General features: G+C 41.4%; 1 protein-coding gene across 1 annotated transcript in view; it reads right to left on the bottom strand.

The window, feature by feature from the left end:
• zswim5 (zinc finger, SWIM-type containing 5) overlaps positions 1-14,464 on the bottom strand; it is a 68,947-nt gene extending 54,483 nt beyond the window's left edge. The window contains exon 1 of the mRNA XM_046052025.1: positions 13,844-14,464. Within this exon, the coding sequence (XP_045907981.1) occupies positions 13,844-14,369 (526 nt within the window). The 5' untranslated portion in view covers positions 14,370-14,464. The remainder of the gene's footprint in view (positions 1-13,843) is intronic.
• Between the last annotated feature and the right edge of the window lie 5,082 nt (positions 14,465-19,546).

The following is a 19,546-nucleotide window of genomic DNA, read 5'->3' as shown; positions in this document are numbered from 1 at the left end:
TCCCCCCCTTTTTCATCCTCACCTCCTGTCCTCCTCCTTCTCCTCCTCTCTCTGCAGTCAGTCTTAACATTCATTTGTCGGTGAGGCTGCGGCCTAATGGGCCATAGCAGGCCTTCCACTAAAGAAACCCACACAGAGTGCTGTTATTAGCAGGCAGGGAGATAAAGAGGCGGGCGGACCAGCAGAGGAAGGAGGAGGGAAACATAGCAAAATAATCTACGGAAAAGACGAGATAGAAAAAGTGTGTAAAGGGTAAACTGGGGTGATTCATGTTAACACAGACATCTTCTATACCCTCGCCTGATACGATTATGTATCTGTCCCAGCCTGGCTTGTTCATAGAGGAAGAGGCCATCAATAGAGCAGCATGACCTCTTACAGATCAGATAGGTGAGTCACATTGAGGAAAAGGATGAAGAGGTACAACAATGTATAAAAACATCCTTTTCCCTGTCATAAAAAGGGGTTAACGTTTGAAAACATCTCTCTAATGTTTTTCATTAAAGGCCCAATCAACCATAAAATGCGAAGTATGTTCCCGTATATACGACTCTATTCTAATATGATTATGTATCTGTCCAACCAGTGAGCAGTCTGACTTGTTCATAGAGGAAGAGGCCATCAATAGAGCAGCATGACCTCTTACAGATAGGTGAGTCACACCGAGGGAGAGGCTGAAGGGATACAACATGTATAAAAAAACATTTTTCTCAGAATTGTGACAAAGGGGTTGATGCTTGTTGAAGTTTGGAAACATTTTGCTGATGTTTTCATTAAAGCCCCAGGCAACCATAAAATGTGAAGTAATATGAGTGCATTTCACTTACATACTCCAAAAAAGACGGGGCAAGCAATCCGAGAACTAAATGGTCAGACGGGTTGTAAACAAGCTAACAGTTGAGAGAAATTATCTAAACCACTTCATTTGGAGGAAAACGAAACATTAGTGTACCAAAAATGTCAGTAATAACCTATCACTTCACAGAAAAACGGTTTTCACATAACTACGGCAATGTATGGTAAACAGTGGTGAAGGTTGGTAACAAACAATTTCGGTAATTATTTTATCGTTCACCTTTGTTTCTCCTTCCAAATACATTTAGCTAACCTGGGGGTTCGTATTTAAAACCTGTATAATCATCTGACTTGTGTTTCTTGCCCTGTTCGACATCTTTTTAAAAATGTCATTAGCAAGAAGCAGATTTGACCATGCTAGAGGTGTAAGTAAGCATTTGCTTACTGATTTGATAGCCATAACAACATTTTAAGGTCTATTTTGTCTATGCGATTACAGCTTCTTCTGCCCCAGGTGGCCAGACAAGTCAGTGAATGCAGCTGTAACTTGCTGCTAGTGATCAAATGTATCTTTTGATACAGTATTCCATTTGCATATTACAAACCCATACAGTTTGAATTTTAGTGGTTAGACAATGACATTGCATTTTTCTACCTGCAATGCCTCTCAATTTAATACCATTTTTTAAAGGTTTGCTGAACATTTGCAGCTGTAAGTAAACACAGCTATAGTGACATGCTTAGGCCACATCCACACTACTTCATTTTCGTTTTAAAAAAGCAGACCTTTTGCTACTTTGCACCTCCCGTCCAGACTAAAACGGCGAATCTGGAGACCTAAAACAGAGAAGTTTGAAAACGCTGCAGACCCTGTTATAGTTTTAAAACGCTGGCGACTGGCAAAAACAGAGGAATTATGATGCACACACTCATGTTTGGCTTCTTCATTGGGTCTTGCGCTTTTACACTACATCTGCATTCACACACACATTCATTCACTGGCGGAATAGCCACCAGGGGTAATTCGGGGTTCAGTATCTTACCGGGGATTGAACCGCCGACCTTCCGATTAACGGCCAACCCGCATTACTTCCTGAGCCACAGCCATGCAAAGAAAGTACTGTGTAAATAACACTTACAGGCTACACTTGTACTGTGCATGTTGTCGTATTTATTTTGCAACAACTGCTTTCTGCCGCCACAGTCACTTTGTACTCCATACAAAGAAATATCTGGTGTGGGTCTTCGTCAGTAGCAGTACTTTCTTCATTCGCTAAATCTTCTGCAACTGCGGAGTAGACAATCTGCTTCCTGTTTACAGCGGCACATGCATGCCCAGTGTATGTGAACGGCCACCAGATGTGTGTTCCCAGTCGTTTTAATACAGACGGAGATCAACTCTAATATGCAGCTAAAATGCTGGTGTGGACGGAAATCGTTTTCATTTTAATATTCTGTTTTTAAACAAAATCGTATTAGCCTTAGAAAGTGGGACTGACTACTTGCACACAAAAAAATGGGAAATGGGAGTGGTTAAGACATTTTAGGACATTTAGGAGGTTAAAGAGTGATGTGCTGGTCACATTTCAGACTGACACAGTAAATGACTCAGAATAAGTCAGCCACACAGGAGGCCCTGGCCTATTTGTTAATGCACACTGACAGACTGAATCACCATAATAGGGGACTTGGTCTGGTCTGGAGTGATATTATTATTCGTAGTTTTAGCACTAAGTGCTTCCTTTAAAACCATATCCACACATTTGGGGAGAGAAAGGGAGCGATGAAAGATGACCAGGGTGAGACAAACCTTAGAAGATGAAAGATCAAATCACTTAAAGAGGTCAGATATGAATCACATATTAACTGTTAAATACAGCAGACAGAAATCTCAAAGGAACGTGACAGAGTTGCGAAGAGAAAGAGCACATCTGTAAGCCCCGATAATACTCAGCTGCACACATGAAAAAGAAAGAAAAAAAATACATGCAACATGGTTGTTGACTCCAATTTCCTGAGATCAAAGTCAACCAAATCTATGGAAATAGTTTCTAATCCAGCTATAATAGATGTCTCACACACAGTGGACTCCTATGGGCTCTCATCTGTCTTGCTGGCAGTAATGGCACTGTTGTTGTGAGGGGCTTTTGAGTGCTGCTGAGATCAGAAAAGCACATACAGGCACTCACTGCATTACACAACTGTGTGTGTATTCAAAGAGTGAAAAGAAAGGATATCTATGATCTACAACTGCCCATAGCAGGCGCAGATGGGCAATGCAATAAAGCACCAAATTCTCTGCATTCAAAGGAATAATGGAAAGCATCAGCACAGAGATCAAGAAACGATCAGGACTGGCTAACACAAAGCAGGGCATTATGGGAACAGTGCTTGAGTGATGTGGAACTCGCAAAAGATAATCGCATTATCTCAAGATTCTTTAAAGTGGCTCCTTTCCATTTGTTGCCATAGATAATATGGTGTTTTGTATTCATGCTGTGTACGTGTGTAATGTGTACACGACCACTGTATTCAGAGTGCGGTATCCCCAAAACTGGTTTCACTGGTATTTGCTCTGCCACACAGATGAAACCCAGAAACCCACAGCAGATGGCTCTGTGCAGTGTAAAAAGGTCAAATCTAATTTAATTGGCTCAGAGAATCACTGATCTTTTCAGTGCTATGGTTTAGTCTCTGTATATGCTCTTTGACTGCTCTTTTAGCATACAAAGAAAGAAAACAGAAAGGGCGCAGGGCAGAAAGAAATAGAAAATGATCACACATCCTCTTAGGGGAATAGTTTGACACACACATATATGATCATCTTATGTCTTGGCAAAAGTTAGATGAGAAGACTGATACCACTCTCACATCTGTAGGCATCTGTGAAGCTACAGCCAGCAGCTGGTTAGCTTAAAATATAGAGTGCAATCAATGGAGAAAGGTTACTGGTAGGAGTGCAGAGCCATGTTTCGGCCTTTATGCTAGGCTAAGACTTCACATTTAGCATACAGACATGAAAGTGGCATTGAATACAAAATAAAATTTTAAAAAGAAAGAGATAAGATATGTTGAATTTGTGGATAATTATACAAGTTTAGCCTTTTATATTGACATTTTTAAATTAAATTACATTAGGATCTGTCAATCCGATATGATTGATTGGATATCAGAAATATCACAAAACATAACTTTCTCTTTACGCTTTCAGGGCTCCTCCAAAATTGCCTGCAGCTAATAAAAAAAAAAAGACAACAGAAGACACACACCTTGAGTTCTGGAGAGATGAACAGAGTCGTGCTGCCTTTCCCTCCCCAAGTTAAAAAAGAAGAAGGAAAATAGGTTTGAGGTCAATACAATTTTAATCTGGGGTAAAATGACTCTATTGGAAAGGTCAGAACTTAAAGTTCAAGACAATTTCTTCATTATTCATACGAGTAGTGAAGGGTCCAAAAAAACTAACACAAATCCACACAAAGAACTGTCACTGCTTTTCTCCCTCACTTAAATCATCCTGGATTTCCTTTCCTGTCGTGTTCCCTGCCACCAGCATTGCATTTATTTTTAAAAAGAGGAAATGCCTCACTTAATCTCATGTGGGATGAGGTATGAGATTATATTACACAAGTAGTGCAGTAGAACCCCCACCATCACAGTGTATGAGGCCAACAACCTGATCATAAGACAGAATTTGATTTTAGTTCTGTTTTGCATTTAAAATACCCCCTTTCCTCTTCCGTGTCTGTCAATTTTCCCCTTGCTCCCCAACATTTGTTAGGCAATTACAACCAAATGAGGACCTAATGGTCCGGCCTGCAAGCCTGAGCCTTCTCTTTCAAGTCCAGCCTCTCTCTGAGACATAGGCAGGGGCCAAATGTGTTTCACAACCTGGTAAACACACACTTGTACACACACAGAAAGCCAATAAAAGACAGGTGTGGAACCATGCAATAACAGAATACAGCAGACTGTCAGCTTGAAAAGCTAAAAGGATGAGGCCAGCATTGATCTTGGCTGATAATTGTACACCCACCACCCAAGGTAAAAGCACTGAAAGGTGGAGGAAAACACAGAGCAAAAACAAGATGGGGAGGTATAAAAACAGCACAGGAGAAGCAACGTGTTTACTCTGTGTTTTTATCTCATCACATGTGGAGATGCAGATACACACACACACACACACACACATTGCACTGTTACACAACTGTAAGAAAGAAGCTGTTGTTGAGGGACGGAGCTGAGCAAACACTACCAACGGCAAAGAATGCCTTTTTTTGCCTGCAACTGCAAACAAGTCTGGGGTGGAAATGGCATAGCTGGAAATCGCAGCAAAAATGTGGCTGAAACACCTGAGGCCAGGTTTAAACAGAAAACACACAGGGGGAAAAACGGGAACAATGCTGGAAATACTGAAGGATACAGCAAGAAAGGAGGTATGATTCATTTTTAAAGGAGTGTGTTGTGAGGGTTATACTTCCACTTGAGCTTCCATTAAACCAGGTATTCAATGTTGATTTTTGTCTATGAATTGGTTTAAATTACACAGTGCTAATAATATACATACCCAATTAATGAAATCTGTACAAATGGTTAAAATGTTTGATTTCCCAGGAGACATTTTCTTTTGCAAGAAAGTGATGCTATTTACCTCAAAAGTTTACATAGGCCTTATGGTGTTGCACTCGGCTGTAGACACACAAAAACTGAGGGACGTAGTGTGAAGAACGAAAAACAAAACACAGCTTATGTATGAGAGAGGTTCAACACCTGCAATCTTTCTCAACCCGGCCAATCACTATACATTAAGTAGGTGTGTGAATGACAGGTTGTAGGTTTTGGAAATGTAAAGAAATTGTCAGACACAGCCCCTCCTCTCCAACTCCAACGTCAGAACAGTGCGATATAGAGGGTTTCAGACAGCGTTTGACGCTGCATGTGTTCCCATTATTGCAAAAGTACCCACATATCCCCGCATTTTCGTAACTGCAGCTAGCACATGCTTTTTCGTAATTTGAAACATGGTGGCCTGTGACCATGCTGACTGCATTCCACTCTTTGTTGATGATGCAATGGCAACTTCCTCAAGGACGAGAGAGTGAGTATATACACATTAATGATTGCTGACCGTGAACACACAGCCATAGAGGAGACCATGCTGGACCCTTTAGCAGAGAGAGAAATATTCCCTTGAAAGTAATTTTAATGCAAAAGGTTTTTAGGAAAAATCATGATTAATCAAGGTTATGTTTTTGCTTTTTGCGGCTGTCTTAAGTGCAGTTGCTTAAGAATAGTGTATTTCAAACCTCACCTCTAACAAACTGCTTCAAACTTTCAGTGATTTTCCACAGTTACTTGGTGGTTTTGATTCACTGCCTAGACGACAGATCGGTTGGGAAAATCACAAGCGGCTGGACATTCAAAACATGTTAGAACTTGGTGTTAATCAACAAAAACTGGACCCACTGTTTAAATGACAAGCGTAGAGGACTAAGCAACGACACTGAGGCCCCATCCACACTACTCCGTTTTACTTTACAAACGGAGAATTAAAACGAATACGATCTCCGTCCACACTGGCGTCATCGTTTCTAAACTTCTCCGTTTTAGGTCTTTGTTTTCGCCGTTGTAGTCTGGACGGGAGGTGCAAACGTAGCAAAAGGTCTCCGTTTTAATTCGAAAACGCAGTAGTGTGGATGGGGCTTCAGACAAAAGGTAAAATCTGCGGTTTAGCACTTTCCTGTTCCTCTTCCATCATGCCTTTTGTGTCTCAGATGTAACGTACAGATGGCCGCCTCCCTATCTGGTTGAAGAAGCCCTCAAACAACAACCTCTGATTAATGATTTTATATAATCAGCCCTTATGCACTCTCACACACGTGTGCATACAGGTGCCTCTCCCTTTGATGAATACAACAACAGAGCATCCTTCTAATGGCCTCATCTTTCACGAGCCTCTCCGAGAGCTAATAAGAGTGCGGGGACGATTTGTTTTACCGATTTTCTTTTTTTGAGTGTGGCGGGCAAGGAATTAATTACACTGATTAAATATTGTCTGTCTGTGTTGTGCGCTGGGGAAGGGTTGAAGACAGACTCTGTGAGTGTGTGTATGTCTGTGTGTGTGCTAAGTGGCTAAAGTTGTGGCTCAGAATGGGTTCTGCTGTGAATCTACAAGCGTAAATAAATATACAACAAATTCACTTAAGGAGGAGGAAAAAAATATGTGCTTTTGCAAATTAATGTTCAAGCATCCAGCTGCAATTACCTCTGCAGTGAAGGTTAAAGCACTTGCAAGTTAAAAATGCACCATTTCTTCATATCAAAGTGATGAGCATTTAAATAATAATAGCTTTTTTTATAGAGCACCTATCCAAACAACAAAAACATCATTAAATTACACCAACATACATAAATAAATGGTGGAAATGAAATTAATAAATAAGATGACAAGTGAGAGAGGAGCAAAAAATAAAATTTAAAGCTGCACTAAATTTTTTTTTTACCACTTTGGTGCAACGCGACAAGCTGTTGACAAATCACTTAATCAAGTTGATGGCTAGCATGTTAGCAAACAGTACACATCCGGCAACTTTAGCAATCATTTGGAACCGTGTTTCTTGCCACCCGAGTCAGTTCTTGCTTTCCACCAAGTCCTGGGGGAAATATCTGGCCCTTCAGCTGCTAAATACTCCACTACATCCACCTGCTGTTTGGTGACTTTGTCTGTCTGCCATTTGGTGCTGAGCAGGTAACTCGCAGTGGGTTTGTCAGAGATTTTTAACTAGGCTGCTGGGCTGAGGCTGGAAAGAAGGCTCATGAGAGCAGTAAAAGTGAGTTCATCACCGTGAGTGGAAGCTTTACATTACACAAGGTCATTTGATAAAAATATTGATAAGTGCAACTTTGAATTCTAATAGAACATATATTAATAAAAGGGTTGCAACTAACAATGTCATTATGACTAATTCCTCTACTATTATTCCAATTTATCAATTCATTATTTGGTTTAAAAAGAAAAGCCATAAAAAGCGAGAAAAAGTCCCCGCCACAATTTCCAAGTGCCCCAAACCTCCACAGTCAAATGAAATAAAAAAGCAAATTTTCTGCAGTTTTGCTTGATAATTGAACGCTTTATAACGTTACATTCAGTAGTAAGTTTGCTAGCATTAGCTAACTAACATTACATTAGGAACAAGTGCCCCACGAACAGCATTTGGCCAGATCTTGGAAAAATACAGCAAAAAAAAAAAGCTAGAAAATGACTCCTTTTACATTGGAGTCAATGGAGCGAAGCCCTGAAAGTGTCAGACCTCAGTTAGAGCGAGACCTATACTGCGCTGTGATTGGTCAGCTGCAAATTCGGGGCAAGACTTAGTGAAGGGTCAATTGACTCAAAAGGTTTAGTCGTTTATCAAAATCGTTGCTGTTAAATTTTATGTAATTTGAAAGATCCTCCAATGTTAATATAAAAAATGATTATGGCAGCTTTAAAATGTAATCTACACAAGAGCAACAGCAAATTTGAATAAAACACAGTATTCATGAAATGTATGGAAAAGTAAAATGTATTACAGCATAATGAGTGCATCCAGCCAGACTGGACCAAAGACCAAATAGTCTCCAGGAACAATGAAACCCGCCATGTACACACATATATTACCAGCTAAGTCATAGGGTGGTCTGCCGTCTGTGAAGTTACTCATGGTTACCCATAAGCACATGAGCCAACATCCCGACATTGTGGAAATGGTGCAGAGGCGCACGCCCAGAGTGTTATTGTCAACTGTCTGACCTCTTTCTCACTCTGTCATGACTGACTTTTTCCAGCTTCCCCCAGTCCCCCTGTCAAACCACTAACACTTCCTCAACCAGCAGCAGCCTCACGCATGAACAGTTGAGGAGATGGAGGGGTAGGAGTAAAAACAATAACCTTTAAGATCTCGCCTTGGTTGACTAACAGCCTTTTGCTCAGCGCGTGTCCAAAGACAGAATATGGTTAAAGTGCGAGTCCAGGATGGTTTTTACTAATGTAAGTTACAGTAACAGAGTGTGTGAAGAACATAAAAGAGCATGAAATATACAAAGCAGATGTTGAGTTGAACATGAAGGTTCATTGAGTGGAAAGCAGATAAAGAAATCAGAAAAGAAAGCAGAAAGGGAAATGAGAAAAGCACAGAGATAGAGATGTGGACAGAAGGATGGAAAGTGAGCTGAGTCAGTGGAGTCGAGTCAGGAAGAAAGATGAGAGATGAGGCCAGCGAGGATGAGCTCACCGCCTCCTTCTGTCTTTAATTGCTCTTGAGCAACCAAAAAGTGGATTTACACCAGGCTCGCAAGCCTTTCCATAACAAGGAACCCCATGGCCATACTGCCAGGAAATTACATCTGAGAAACTACTGACAAGACCATCCACCCACACCTCCCTCCACATTCAGCAAACTGAAAATCATACATGAAGTGACACTGAGTAAATATGGTGAAGTAGGAACACCACAGAAACTCCACACTAACAACCGTTGTAAGTTATGGGAAATAAAAAGAAATATGATGCAAATAGCTGCTCTCCAATGGGGAGTTTATCAGAAATATTTTCCCCCGCAGGCGACCTCGATTGCATACATTAACAACCACTTATGCGTTCTTCAGAGTAGAGTAGATGTAGTGCTAAAATTATCTTACAGAAAATTAATCTACATCAATTGCTTTATTGTTGAATTTATTTATCAAAACACATTGCGGAACCTTTGCTGTTTTCAGACTCTTAAATTTGAAGATTTGCAGCTTTTCTTTATGTTATTACTAACTGACAGCCACTTGCAATGCTGGTTTTGCTTGAAACGGCTGGATACTAATGCAAAAGTGACACTTTTTGATACCTTGTAAAAAAAAATTTCTGCTAAACCCATTGCATTTAGCCCAAATTCTCAAATGGCGTGCATTCATCCCTGTCCGATCACAGAATAAGTTATGAAAAAGTATAAAACTGTCCAGACATTTGATATGCAAACTCTTAGTACTTGACAGTTTTCAGATACTTGAACACATTTAACTCCGTACCAGAAAAGTGCTGCTGTTCGATACCTAATTAAAAGGACCTGTTTTAGGAGCTTTTAGACATTTCAGGAGGGAGTTAAGAAGCCCCACAGTGTTTTCAGCCCAGTGACTGACTGTCCCATACTGTTTAATCCGGTTCAACTTCGCTGCCTCGCTTTGTCAGAGTCACCGGTGCTTCAAAAGGCGTCAGGGACCCATTACAGCTTTATGTAACGTGGCGGAGACAGGGACGTGCACACACATATACACACAGATCCCTCCCACCCCCCTTTTCTGTGAACAAGGGGTTTTTCTACAGCTGGGTAACAAAGCATGACCCAATAATCCCGAAGCTTGACTCAAAGCTTAAGAAACCCCCCTTCCCTCCCTCCTCTTATATCCCTTCCTCCCGCTCTCTGAGGACTTTATAAGGCTCCGGCAAGGGGGCTTCTGGCCGCACATGTGCGTGTATGTGGCATGTATAGGGGGTTTTTCAAATACAAGCACGCTTAGCTTTGATTATTCTAATTATGACTTGGAGCGAAGAGTAGATTATTATGAACACATGGGCCGATGCGTTGTTGATGAGCTCATATCTCTTCAATCCATCTGTATTACCGTTAAAAGAGGTCGACAGACAAAGGCCCTTGCGAGTAATGTACGGGGATGGAGGGCATCTTAGGGATAAACCAGTTAGTTTACACACAGGTCTTTAATGATAAACATTATCCATTTCTACTGAAATTACTCTTTTTTCCAAACCATTTCATTATTACGGTACTCAGTTTGCTGGAAGGTGCTGTGACATATGCAAAACTTTTAGGGCAATAAGGATCAGCAGCCAGAGGCAAACAAGAAGTGAGGCACCATGTCCAGCAGATATTCTAATTTTCCCTGTAAATGAGATATGGTAACATTTTAAAAGTTGTGAAAAAAAACATTATGGTTCCCTGTTCCATTATGGAAATGAGATCTTCTATTGGTTAAACATTTGTTTTTCATTGTGGCAACAGTTGTCCTCGCACTTATCACACACTCATAGTCTGATCTTAAACTTTCCGTGACTCAGGCAGTGAATTTGTCGAGTCCTGCGCAGTAGAAAAGCAGATCACACATTTGCCACCTCCCTGGCACCGGATCCCCATTAGGCTAGTAATTACCTGACAAAGCAGATCTGGCTTTAGGCACACCGATTCTGAGAAACCGTGTCAAAAACAAGTCGAAAGACGAGCATGAGTTTCTAGGAACAGGAGCACCTGCTGAGCTTGTGATAGCTGTGAGGAATAACCAAAAAATAAATAAATCAAATATATCTCATGATAGCCTAGCTTGTGAGCTCATTGCTTCAGTGTTTTCAGGGTTCCTGGTTGTTTGCTGTGTCATCAGTCTGTCATTTAGATTTTTCACTGACTTACTATAAGAGTGCCTGATTTGCCCAAAATTGATGGGTGTCTTTAAACTTTTAAGAAGCCAGTGAAAAAGAGTTTCCGCAACACTAAATCATAAATATTGACGAGAGCTACGTGGCAACCTAACCCACCTCAACTTGACACTACTCCAGACAGTTTATGTCCCTGAATTGACTACAAGCAAATAAAAACTAAATTTAACTAAATTAAACTTGTAAATAGAGCAAAAAAAGTATTTGCTTTTGGTGTATAACCTAAATGCAGTCGCCTAAGATGCCATATTTTAAACCATGCATTATCAACATGCATGTGTCAGCATGCAGCCTTGTCTCATTCCCTATCTCTCCCCAGTAAGTTCCTCTTACAAAGTACATGGGGCCTGTCCATCTCGCTTTTCTAAAAACAAGTATTGCCACTATTTTAAGCGGCGATCATATTATGCCATGCCAGGTGAAAGCAATGTTAAGACACATTTATAGGTGTGTAACACGATCCTTAATGAAGGCATTGTGTATGAGTGTGCTCGGTTCCCCGGCCTATATCCAAATCCAGCTGTGAAAAGAAAAAAAAAATAAACTGTTCTCCTGTTAAGTCAGTCAGTGAACCCTCCACAGCAACTGGCTCCCATCGTTCCGCAAAGTGAAGAACAAGCCAAATCTTATCTTGATGTCACACAGCTATTTAGCCTCTCTTGTGTTTTGTTGACAGTAAGACAAAACCACGCGCCTGCCTGCTATGACTGACCTTGGGGGAGAATGGAAACGATTTTGCTGGTGAGGCAGGTAAGACTGGAAGTGTTTGCTTTCGGGTGTAAGCTTTGTTTTGACCATTTAAATTTCAACTGAAGTTTAAACCCAATGGGAATTTAACCACAAAATTTACATTTGGTATTATGTGCTACAAACTTTACAATCATTGTATGGAGCCCTGTAGATGCACACACCGGCATTAACAGATCACCCACCTACTCCTACTAACACACATGACTTCACCTATGCGGGAGTTGGTATGTTTATAATGACAGGAAGTGTTAAAAGCAGGTCATCAGCTTCTAACTTGCACCATTCACTCAAATGATGGTTTGCAAACAGTCCTTGCATATGGCACAAATGTAAGGCCTTGAGGCAATCAACAAAAAACGAAGCTGGGACAACATCCCTGATTGTAAGAAACTGGCCTGATATATCAACTCTCTCAGACAGACTGAAACTTGCAAAACTTATCAAGCCAGATGCTACAAATCTCCATTTCATATTTGAAAGTCTCAAATTTCATTTAATTATGGGGTGGATCAATGAGCATTTATAAGATGCAATTAGATACAGCAGTCAGTCACAAGGCAGCAGCAGCAGTTTGCTCCCACCACCACCCCCCAGATACCTTGGAGCAACATGAAACCCCAGACAAGCTCCAGTGGCTCTCACGCCATATGGCCTAAGAAAAATGCTCCTGGTACCCATAAATGGCTATTTGACTATCCATTGGTTTCATCTCATCAATTTCCCTGAAGTCTGAGCTCATTCTGCGGCTGTGTAGAGCCGGAGGTATGAAGCTAATGAGAGCGTGCGCGGAGATGGAGCTTTGCGGAATGGCCCTTTGTTTGGAAACAGCCTCTCTCTGCAGCGCTGGAAATGCGAGACGCTTATCGATCATTTCAACTGGAAGCCTTTTGTGTTGCAAGCGACTGAGAGGCTGCGGGCAAACGCACCACTAAAAGACAGTTTTACGCGATAAACACAGCGACACAGGGGTTGACTTTAATAATAAAAACAACACAAACACTCCAAAATGCGTGTATTTTCCACGTTGGTTGGCCACTGCGCTCTTTGTCCGGTCCGACCAGCAAATAAACAGAAAACTGTGGGGGGAGTTCGGATTAACGTTGGATTAATCATAATGAGAGAACCAATAACCGCCTTTGTTCCTTGCCTAAGCCACTCTCAACCGATGGCGAGTTGAGAGAAGGAAAAAAAACGACTTTTGCAACGGGATATTTTGCACAAACAAAAATAAACCCCCGGCGCTATTAAACGCTGGGTCCTTTTGTATCCGCGTCTGTCAACCCTCCTCCTCAGCGCCTCCCCCTGCCTCTCTGCCGGGGCTCCAGCCAGCTCCCACCGTCGACGAGGACCCCCGGAGAAGAAGAAGAAGAAAAGTGCTGATAGTTGCCGAAACACCTCTTGTTTATTACTCAGTGAGGCGTCAACGTAAAAGCTGAACACGGCAAAGACGCAGTAGTCAGCGGTAGAGAAACTGTAATGAAAACCTACAATAGGAAGCCCTTTAATTTTTTTTTTTATCAGCAGCTGGTCGGCTAACGCTAGCGCGCAACCTTATCTTCGCTTCCTTTTTCACGGAGAGGCCAAAAAAAGCTCGAACTTTGACAATAAATGTGTCTCTGTATGGCCCACTAAACTAAAAACACACGCAGACCCGTATGTGGTTGTGTGCGCGGGGGGAACTGACGCTTTGCATACTTTCCACGATAGCAGGGAAAACTTCCATCAATCATCCCCAGTAAAGATCCAGCCGCAGACACTTTTACACGGTCCACAGTGTTTGTGCCAAAAAAAATCTTCGCTTCGGTTAGAGTGAAATGTCCCACTTACCGACTTGTAAAACGTTTTCCACACAGCCGGTCTCTAGCAGCCTGATACCCCGGCGGAAAGGCAGTCCGTCTCCGGTTCCCACTGCTCCGGCTGCCCCCACGGTAGCCGCCGTACCGGCTGTAGATCCTCCGCCACCGCCGGCGGTTGTAGCTCCGGATCCCGCACCCCCAGCGCCACCGGTAGCCGCCGAGGGACCCTCCTCGCCGGCAACTCGGCACTGAAACGAAGAGTACATGCATATCTCCTTTTCGTTGCGGGGAAACGACCAGTAGACGATGCGGCGCTGGACTGGCTCCGGGATCCGCTCGAAGCGCTCCTCTACTCTCTCAAAGGCCCACTTTTCCGCTACTGCCTTCGCGGCGCAGTCCAGAAGCGACTCCGGGGAACGGTACCGGGAGCTGGGCAACCCGCTGCCGTGGCCGGGCCCCGGGCCGGGACCTCGGGGAGCAGGGCGCAGGCAGGGTCGCTTGCTGGCCGGTGGTAAGGAAAGGAGAGGATGGGGCTGTTCTCTGCGTCCTTCCGCCATGGCGAGCCGATCAACACTGACGAGACGGACGGTGTGCGGACACCGAGCAGCAGCAGGAAGCCGAGTACACACGCACTCACAAACACACACACATACGCACTCACTCACACACACTCTCCGAGCAGCCAGCGTGAAACCAGACAGGATCTCAGACAAGACTTCCGATCATAACTTTCAAAATAAAACTTGCAAGTGGGCGTCACAATTTAACAACACAAACAAGAAAGTAGTCCTATTTTACACGTCAACGTTTTGGCTCACTGAAAGGTTTGTTAGTTGTTAAAGGGATCAAGAAGGTTTCATCTTATCTCTCTGGCCAACCCATAAACCTGTCACTTTTATTGCATTTTATTGCATATCTAATTTGTGATTTGTTCCTTATTTCAGCTTTATTCAGCTCATTCACTCTATCAACCTATTTGCAACATCATTTGTCATACATGTATGTCAAATTTGGAGCGGCTTATTATTCCAAGGTAAAGAAAGTGAATCGCATTACTTGGTCTCTAACTTACTTACTCTTGCTTAATTTAGTAGAGATGCTTAGCAAGTGTTACTTTGTTGGCTATGACTAGTTTGCCTGTGGTTTTATAGTACAGGATCATAATCAGAATAGGCTGGAGTGGAGGGGAGTTGTCCAGCTGCAAACAGAGGTCTTCCTTAAATTTGAAGACTAATATGGTAAAAAACACTTAAAAAAAATAAATAAAATTGCTTCTTATTTTTCATAAACGTAACTTTAGGTGATCATGCTGGAAATTCATTCAAGCCACCATTGCCTGAATGAACAGAACAGAAATGTTTGTAAAACAAGAATAAATGATCATTTATTTATATACCTAACCCTATTCATGGGACACTTCTCTAATTCTTTATAGGGATTTCTCCCCAGAGGAAGAAAAAGTATGCAACTTTTTCTAAATTTCAAGTTGTTACACCCTCTTCTCTGACCCTATTTTCTGTGAGTCGTTTTTAACCTGAAGTCCATTGGTTGCCTTTTCCCCCAGGGTTTTCTCTTTCCCTCTGGTGCAGAGATGTGGACAAGTGTTCAGGATGCTAAATGATTCTAAGATCATATTTTGGAGATGACATGCGTTGTGAAAAGTTAATAACAAGGTCTGACTCAGGTGTGTCTTGATCCCTTTTTAGCCTTTGTGGCTACTTTGGTCCTTTAGGCTGCTACCATTTGTCCTTCCAAGCCATGTCAGCTGTCCATTGGTGCAACTGTTTCATCATCCTACAGTGTGGACCTGCTCTGGCTCATGTCTTTCTGGCTTCATCTTCATGCTTCCCCACAGCCTTGGTTTCTAATTGCAGAAACTACAGTGTAGCTGCCATCTCTCAAGTCTTTTTGTGGCATTAAGAATATTGCATCAGTGTCTGTTTAGGTGGGGAAATGGGAAGCAAGCCCAAATATCATTCTACATTCAATATGACACAGTGTCTAAAATGTGTATCAACTTTTTTTGTGCAGCTTGCAATTAGTTTGTTGAATTAAAGTCTCCTGGTAATAGCAAGTCTTTTATTTTAAAAGCCAGATCTCTTAATTTCCTGTCTCTTATGCTATGTCTGTGTGACTTGATGCAGCTGAGCAGGCAGAGAGAGCAAAAGCCAGAATGAGAGAGAGAGAGCTAGCTAGAAGGGGAGGGGATCTGTAGATTGATGGGAGGTGGAGGATGTTACACATCACTAACCAGCACAATAACAACACACTCCAGTCTCTGATCAGTATGGCATGCCAGCTACAGCTCCCAGATCTGCTCTCTTATATATAATCTCTTTATTATTGGGCATAACATATCACACATAGACAATGAAAATACAGGAAAAATGCAATAGGAGCATTGTTTACTCCTATTGAAATTTCCTGAATTTTTTATTGCTATAAAATGTATTTTAAGATCATTAACTTCAAAACCAATGAAAAACACTTCCGTCACTCCTGCCACTCTTCCTCTGACGTGACAGTTAAGTCCTTGACACATGCGCATTTTACATTGAAGTAGATAACAATCCCAAATTCTCCTCATGAATACCAAAGTTACTGCTTTGCAAATTGAATTCACACCATTATGTGTCCTATACATATCAATTACCTCAGGTCAACGAATACACATTGATTTGAGTGGGTGCAATATGCATTTCTGTTTCCCACAGCAGTACACAGAGAGTTTGGATCCAGCCACCAATTTAATAATGGAGCCTACTGCTCATTTATCTGAGGCTATATCTGAATGTTAGAGACGAGCGAAGTAACAAAGCAACTTTGGGGAATTGAGACAGAGCAGGTTGAGGACATCAACCCTCTCTTTATTCAGTTTTCACACAATTAATTGCTATTACTTTTAGTGAAACAAATCATGAATGCCTGTGCCACAGACTGCAAAAATATATGTATGATCTGTATGAGACATTGTGTCAGGCAAGACCCACAAAACCCTTCATAAACTCTTAACATATGGTCAGATATAATTTTGTTTCAAGTACTGAATCCTTAAGGCCAGTGGGTGGAGTGGACATATGAGCTACTCTTAGACAAGCACTAATAGTTTTAGCACTTTTGTATTTTCTCTGTGAGGTGTGTGAAAATTATTACGCGACTAAAATAAACAGAAAATGACTGTTCCTGACTCACATCACCATAGAAATAGGAAAATTAATTAATCCAGTTGCCAGGATTAATTCATTTTCAAATTATTTTATATTATAAAAGGTTTCAAGTCCGTCTTAAAGTGGTCATATGATGCTAATTTTCAGGTTCATAATTTTATTTCAGGGTTGTACCAAAATATTTTGATCATACTTCACATTGCTGCAGCATCTCTTTCAACCCTGTGTGTTGAGCGCTCCCTTTTAGCTACTCTGTGAAGCATCTCACTTCTATTTGATCTTTGTTGGCAGTTGCACATGCGTAGTACCTAGATGAGGACGACTAGCCAATCAGCAGCAGAGTGGGGCAGGTCCTGGCAAGCCAGTAACTAGGGTTTTGGTTCAGCAGTACATGTTCCCGAATCAGCTTCGCAACCTAGACTGGAGCAAGAGTTTCATTGTGGTAAGTTAGTAATCTGTAACAAATTTATTTTTCATACATAAAGTTTTAACTGTGCACTGTTTCTACATCACACAAACAACTTTATGTCCATTGACTGCCTGGAGGGTATCAAATCTATTCGAGGGGAGGCAGCGGACGGATGTCTATTCACTGTGTGTACTGCACCTCAGTGTGTTTCTCCACCAGTGTTTTGGAGGGCATACCACACTAGTCACTATGCAAGCATTAGTGACGCAGATAGGTCATGGAAGTAAAGGCTGGAGTACAATCGAGCTGTTTTCAGGCAGGTCAAGTGCAGTTTACAGATTTACAAATTTAAGGAAAGGGAAAATCATAATATGACCTCTTTAAAGCAATAATCAGTTGCCCATATGGACATTGACTCCTTCTGGTCGTACTGGCCATTAAGGGATCCCTTACTAAAGTGCTACTAAATTAAGTGAAGGGGGACAAAATCCATAGTCCTCCTGTGCAAAAGTGTATTCCAAAGTGTATCAGAACACCAGTTCAAAAGTCAAGAGGACAAAGTTACAATTTAAAAAAATTCCTTAATTTTGTTATTATCCTGCAGCTCAACAGGGAAATACTGTCTAAATAGGGAATTATATACCAAAAACTAAAATAGACTAACTTTGAAATATTGCTGGAATATTGGATAGTGCTTCATATAAACTTTTAAATACATCAATACAATACACCTCACCCAAAAACTGTGTCCACATTTAGATATGCACTATTATCTTTGGAGAGACTTGTGTGAAATTGTGAACCTATCCTTTAATATTTATACAAGATCAGTTTTCTTACTCTGGACAATGCACTTTTTATCAGTTGGCATATGATCAAGTGTTTGTGATGAGCCCACAATCTACTCTGGACACATGGAACATTTTGCCATATTACCTTATAGGGCGGATGGGGTTTGAGTGAAAAAGGGTTCTTTGTTAATTATGTGGGAAAAAGAGATACCAAAGGCACTCTTAAAATGTGTGCCATTAGCTTACAATTATGATTAACCAATTAAAATAAAACCAGAGAGACTTGGCTCCCATTCGATTCTAACAAATATATATAATTTTTTGTTCTTTACTGAGCCTGTATGGGCAGTTCTACTTTCTCATTTTCACAATAATTGCACGGGCAATGAACGATGTTTCATCAGCCTGGGATAAAGCCAATCCACACATAATGGCTAATAAAATGTCAGATGAATGGATGCCTTGGTTGAAATTAAGCAGACTATCTCCTCTAAAGTGAACTCTTTAGAGACGTGAGAGAGACATTAGTCGCTGAGCACCGAGACAATATCCAGTCCTGTATCTCTCTGTGTATCCCCTTCCCTCTTCTAAAGACTGCTTTTTCGCGTGCAATTATATTGAACAATAGGCAAAAGCCAATGGAGGATGCAACCCGTTACCATAGAAATGATTATGATGGATTTGTGGATAGACAGAGCAGGTAATTGGAAAAAGATTGATGGGTGACAAGGTGAAAGAGAAAGATAGTAAGGGATGGCAAGAGAGAGGGATACATTACCAAAGCAGCAGTGGGAGGTGGGAGGAGAGACAGCCCTATTACACCATCTTTCTGGGGTTTACAATTATATAATGATGCATCCGCTCTCTCATCAAGTCAATAGGCAATCATTCTTTCTGGCTCTTGCAGTCACTCCCTCCTCTCTTCTCCCCATATCCAGTTTTCTCTGTGTCTCCCCTTCTCACTATTTCTCTCTTCTGCCTCCAAAAAGAAAGATGTCATTGGAATGTCACCAGACCAGATGAAAATGTGATTGTCTTCATCAACCACCGCTTTCAACCTGCCCTTGAGCAAGGCAATGAACTCCCTGGTGCGGCAGTGAGTCAGCCCAGCTGCTCAAATACACTACTGTACTCTGTGTTTGTGTTGAGATGCTCACAGAGGAAACAAGGAGGAATATATTATATTCCTGCATGTAAAGTTTTTTTTCTCACGATTTTTCTAATAAAAATGAAACAATAATGTAAAAGTCAGACAAATGTACAATTGAACCTTTGCTGTTTTAAAGCAACATCATGTAGTAATTGTATTTTTTTTTTAAATCAAAAAAACCCAGCTTCAAAATCATTTTAATGGTACACTGACTTGT

Source organism: Micropterus dolomieu, linkage group LG06, assembly GCF_021292245.1.
Source record: "Micropterus dolomieu isolate WLL.071019.BEF.003 ecotype Adirondacks linkage group LG06, ASM2129224v1, whole genome shotgun sequence".
Lineage (NCBI taxonomy): Eukaryota > Metazoa > Chordata > Actinopteri > Centrarchiformes > Centrarchidae > Micropterus > Micropterus dolomieu.
This window is presented reverse-complemented; position numbering and strand designations above follow the sequence as displayed.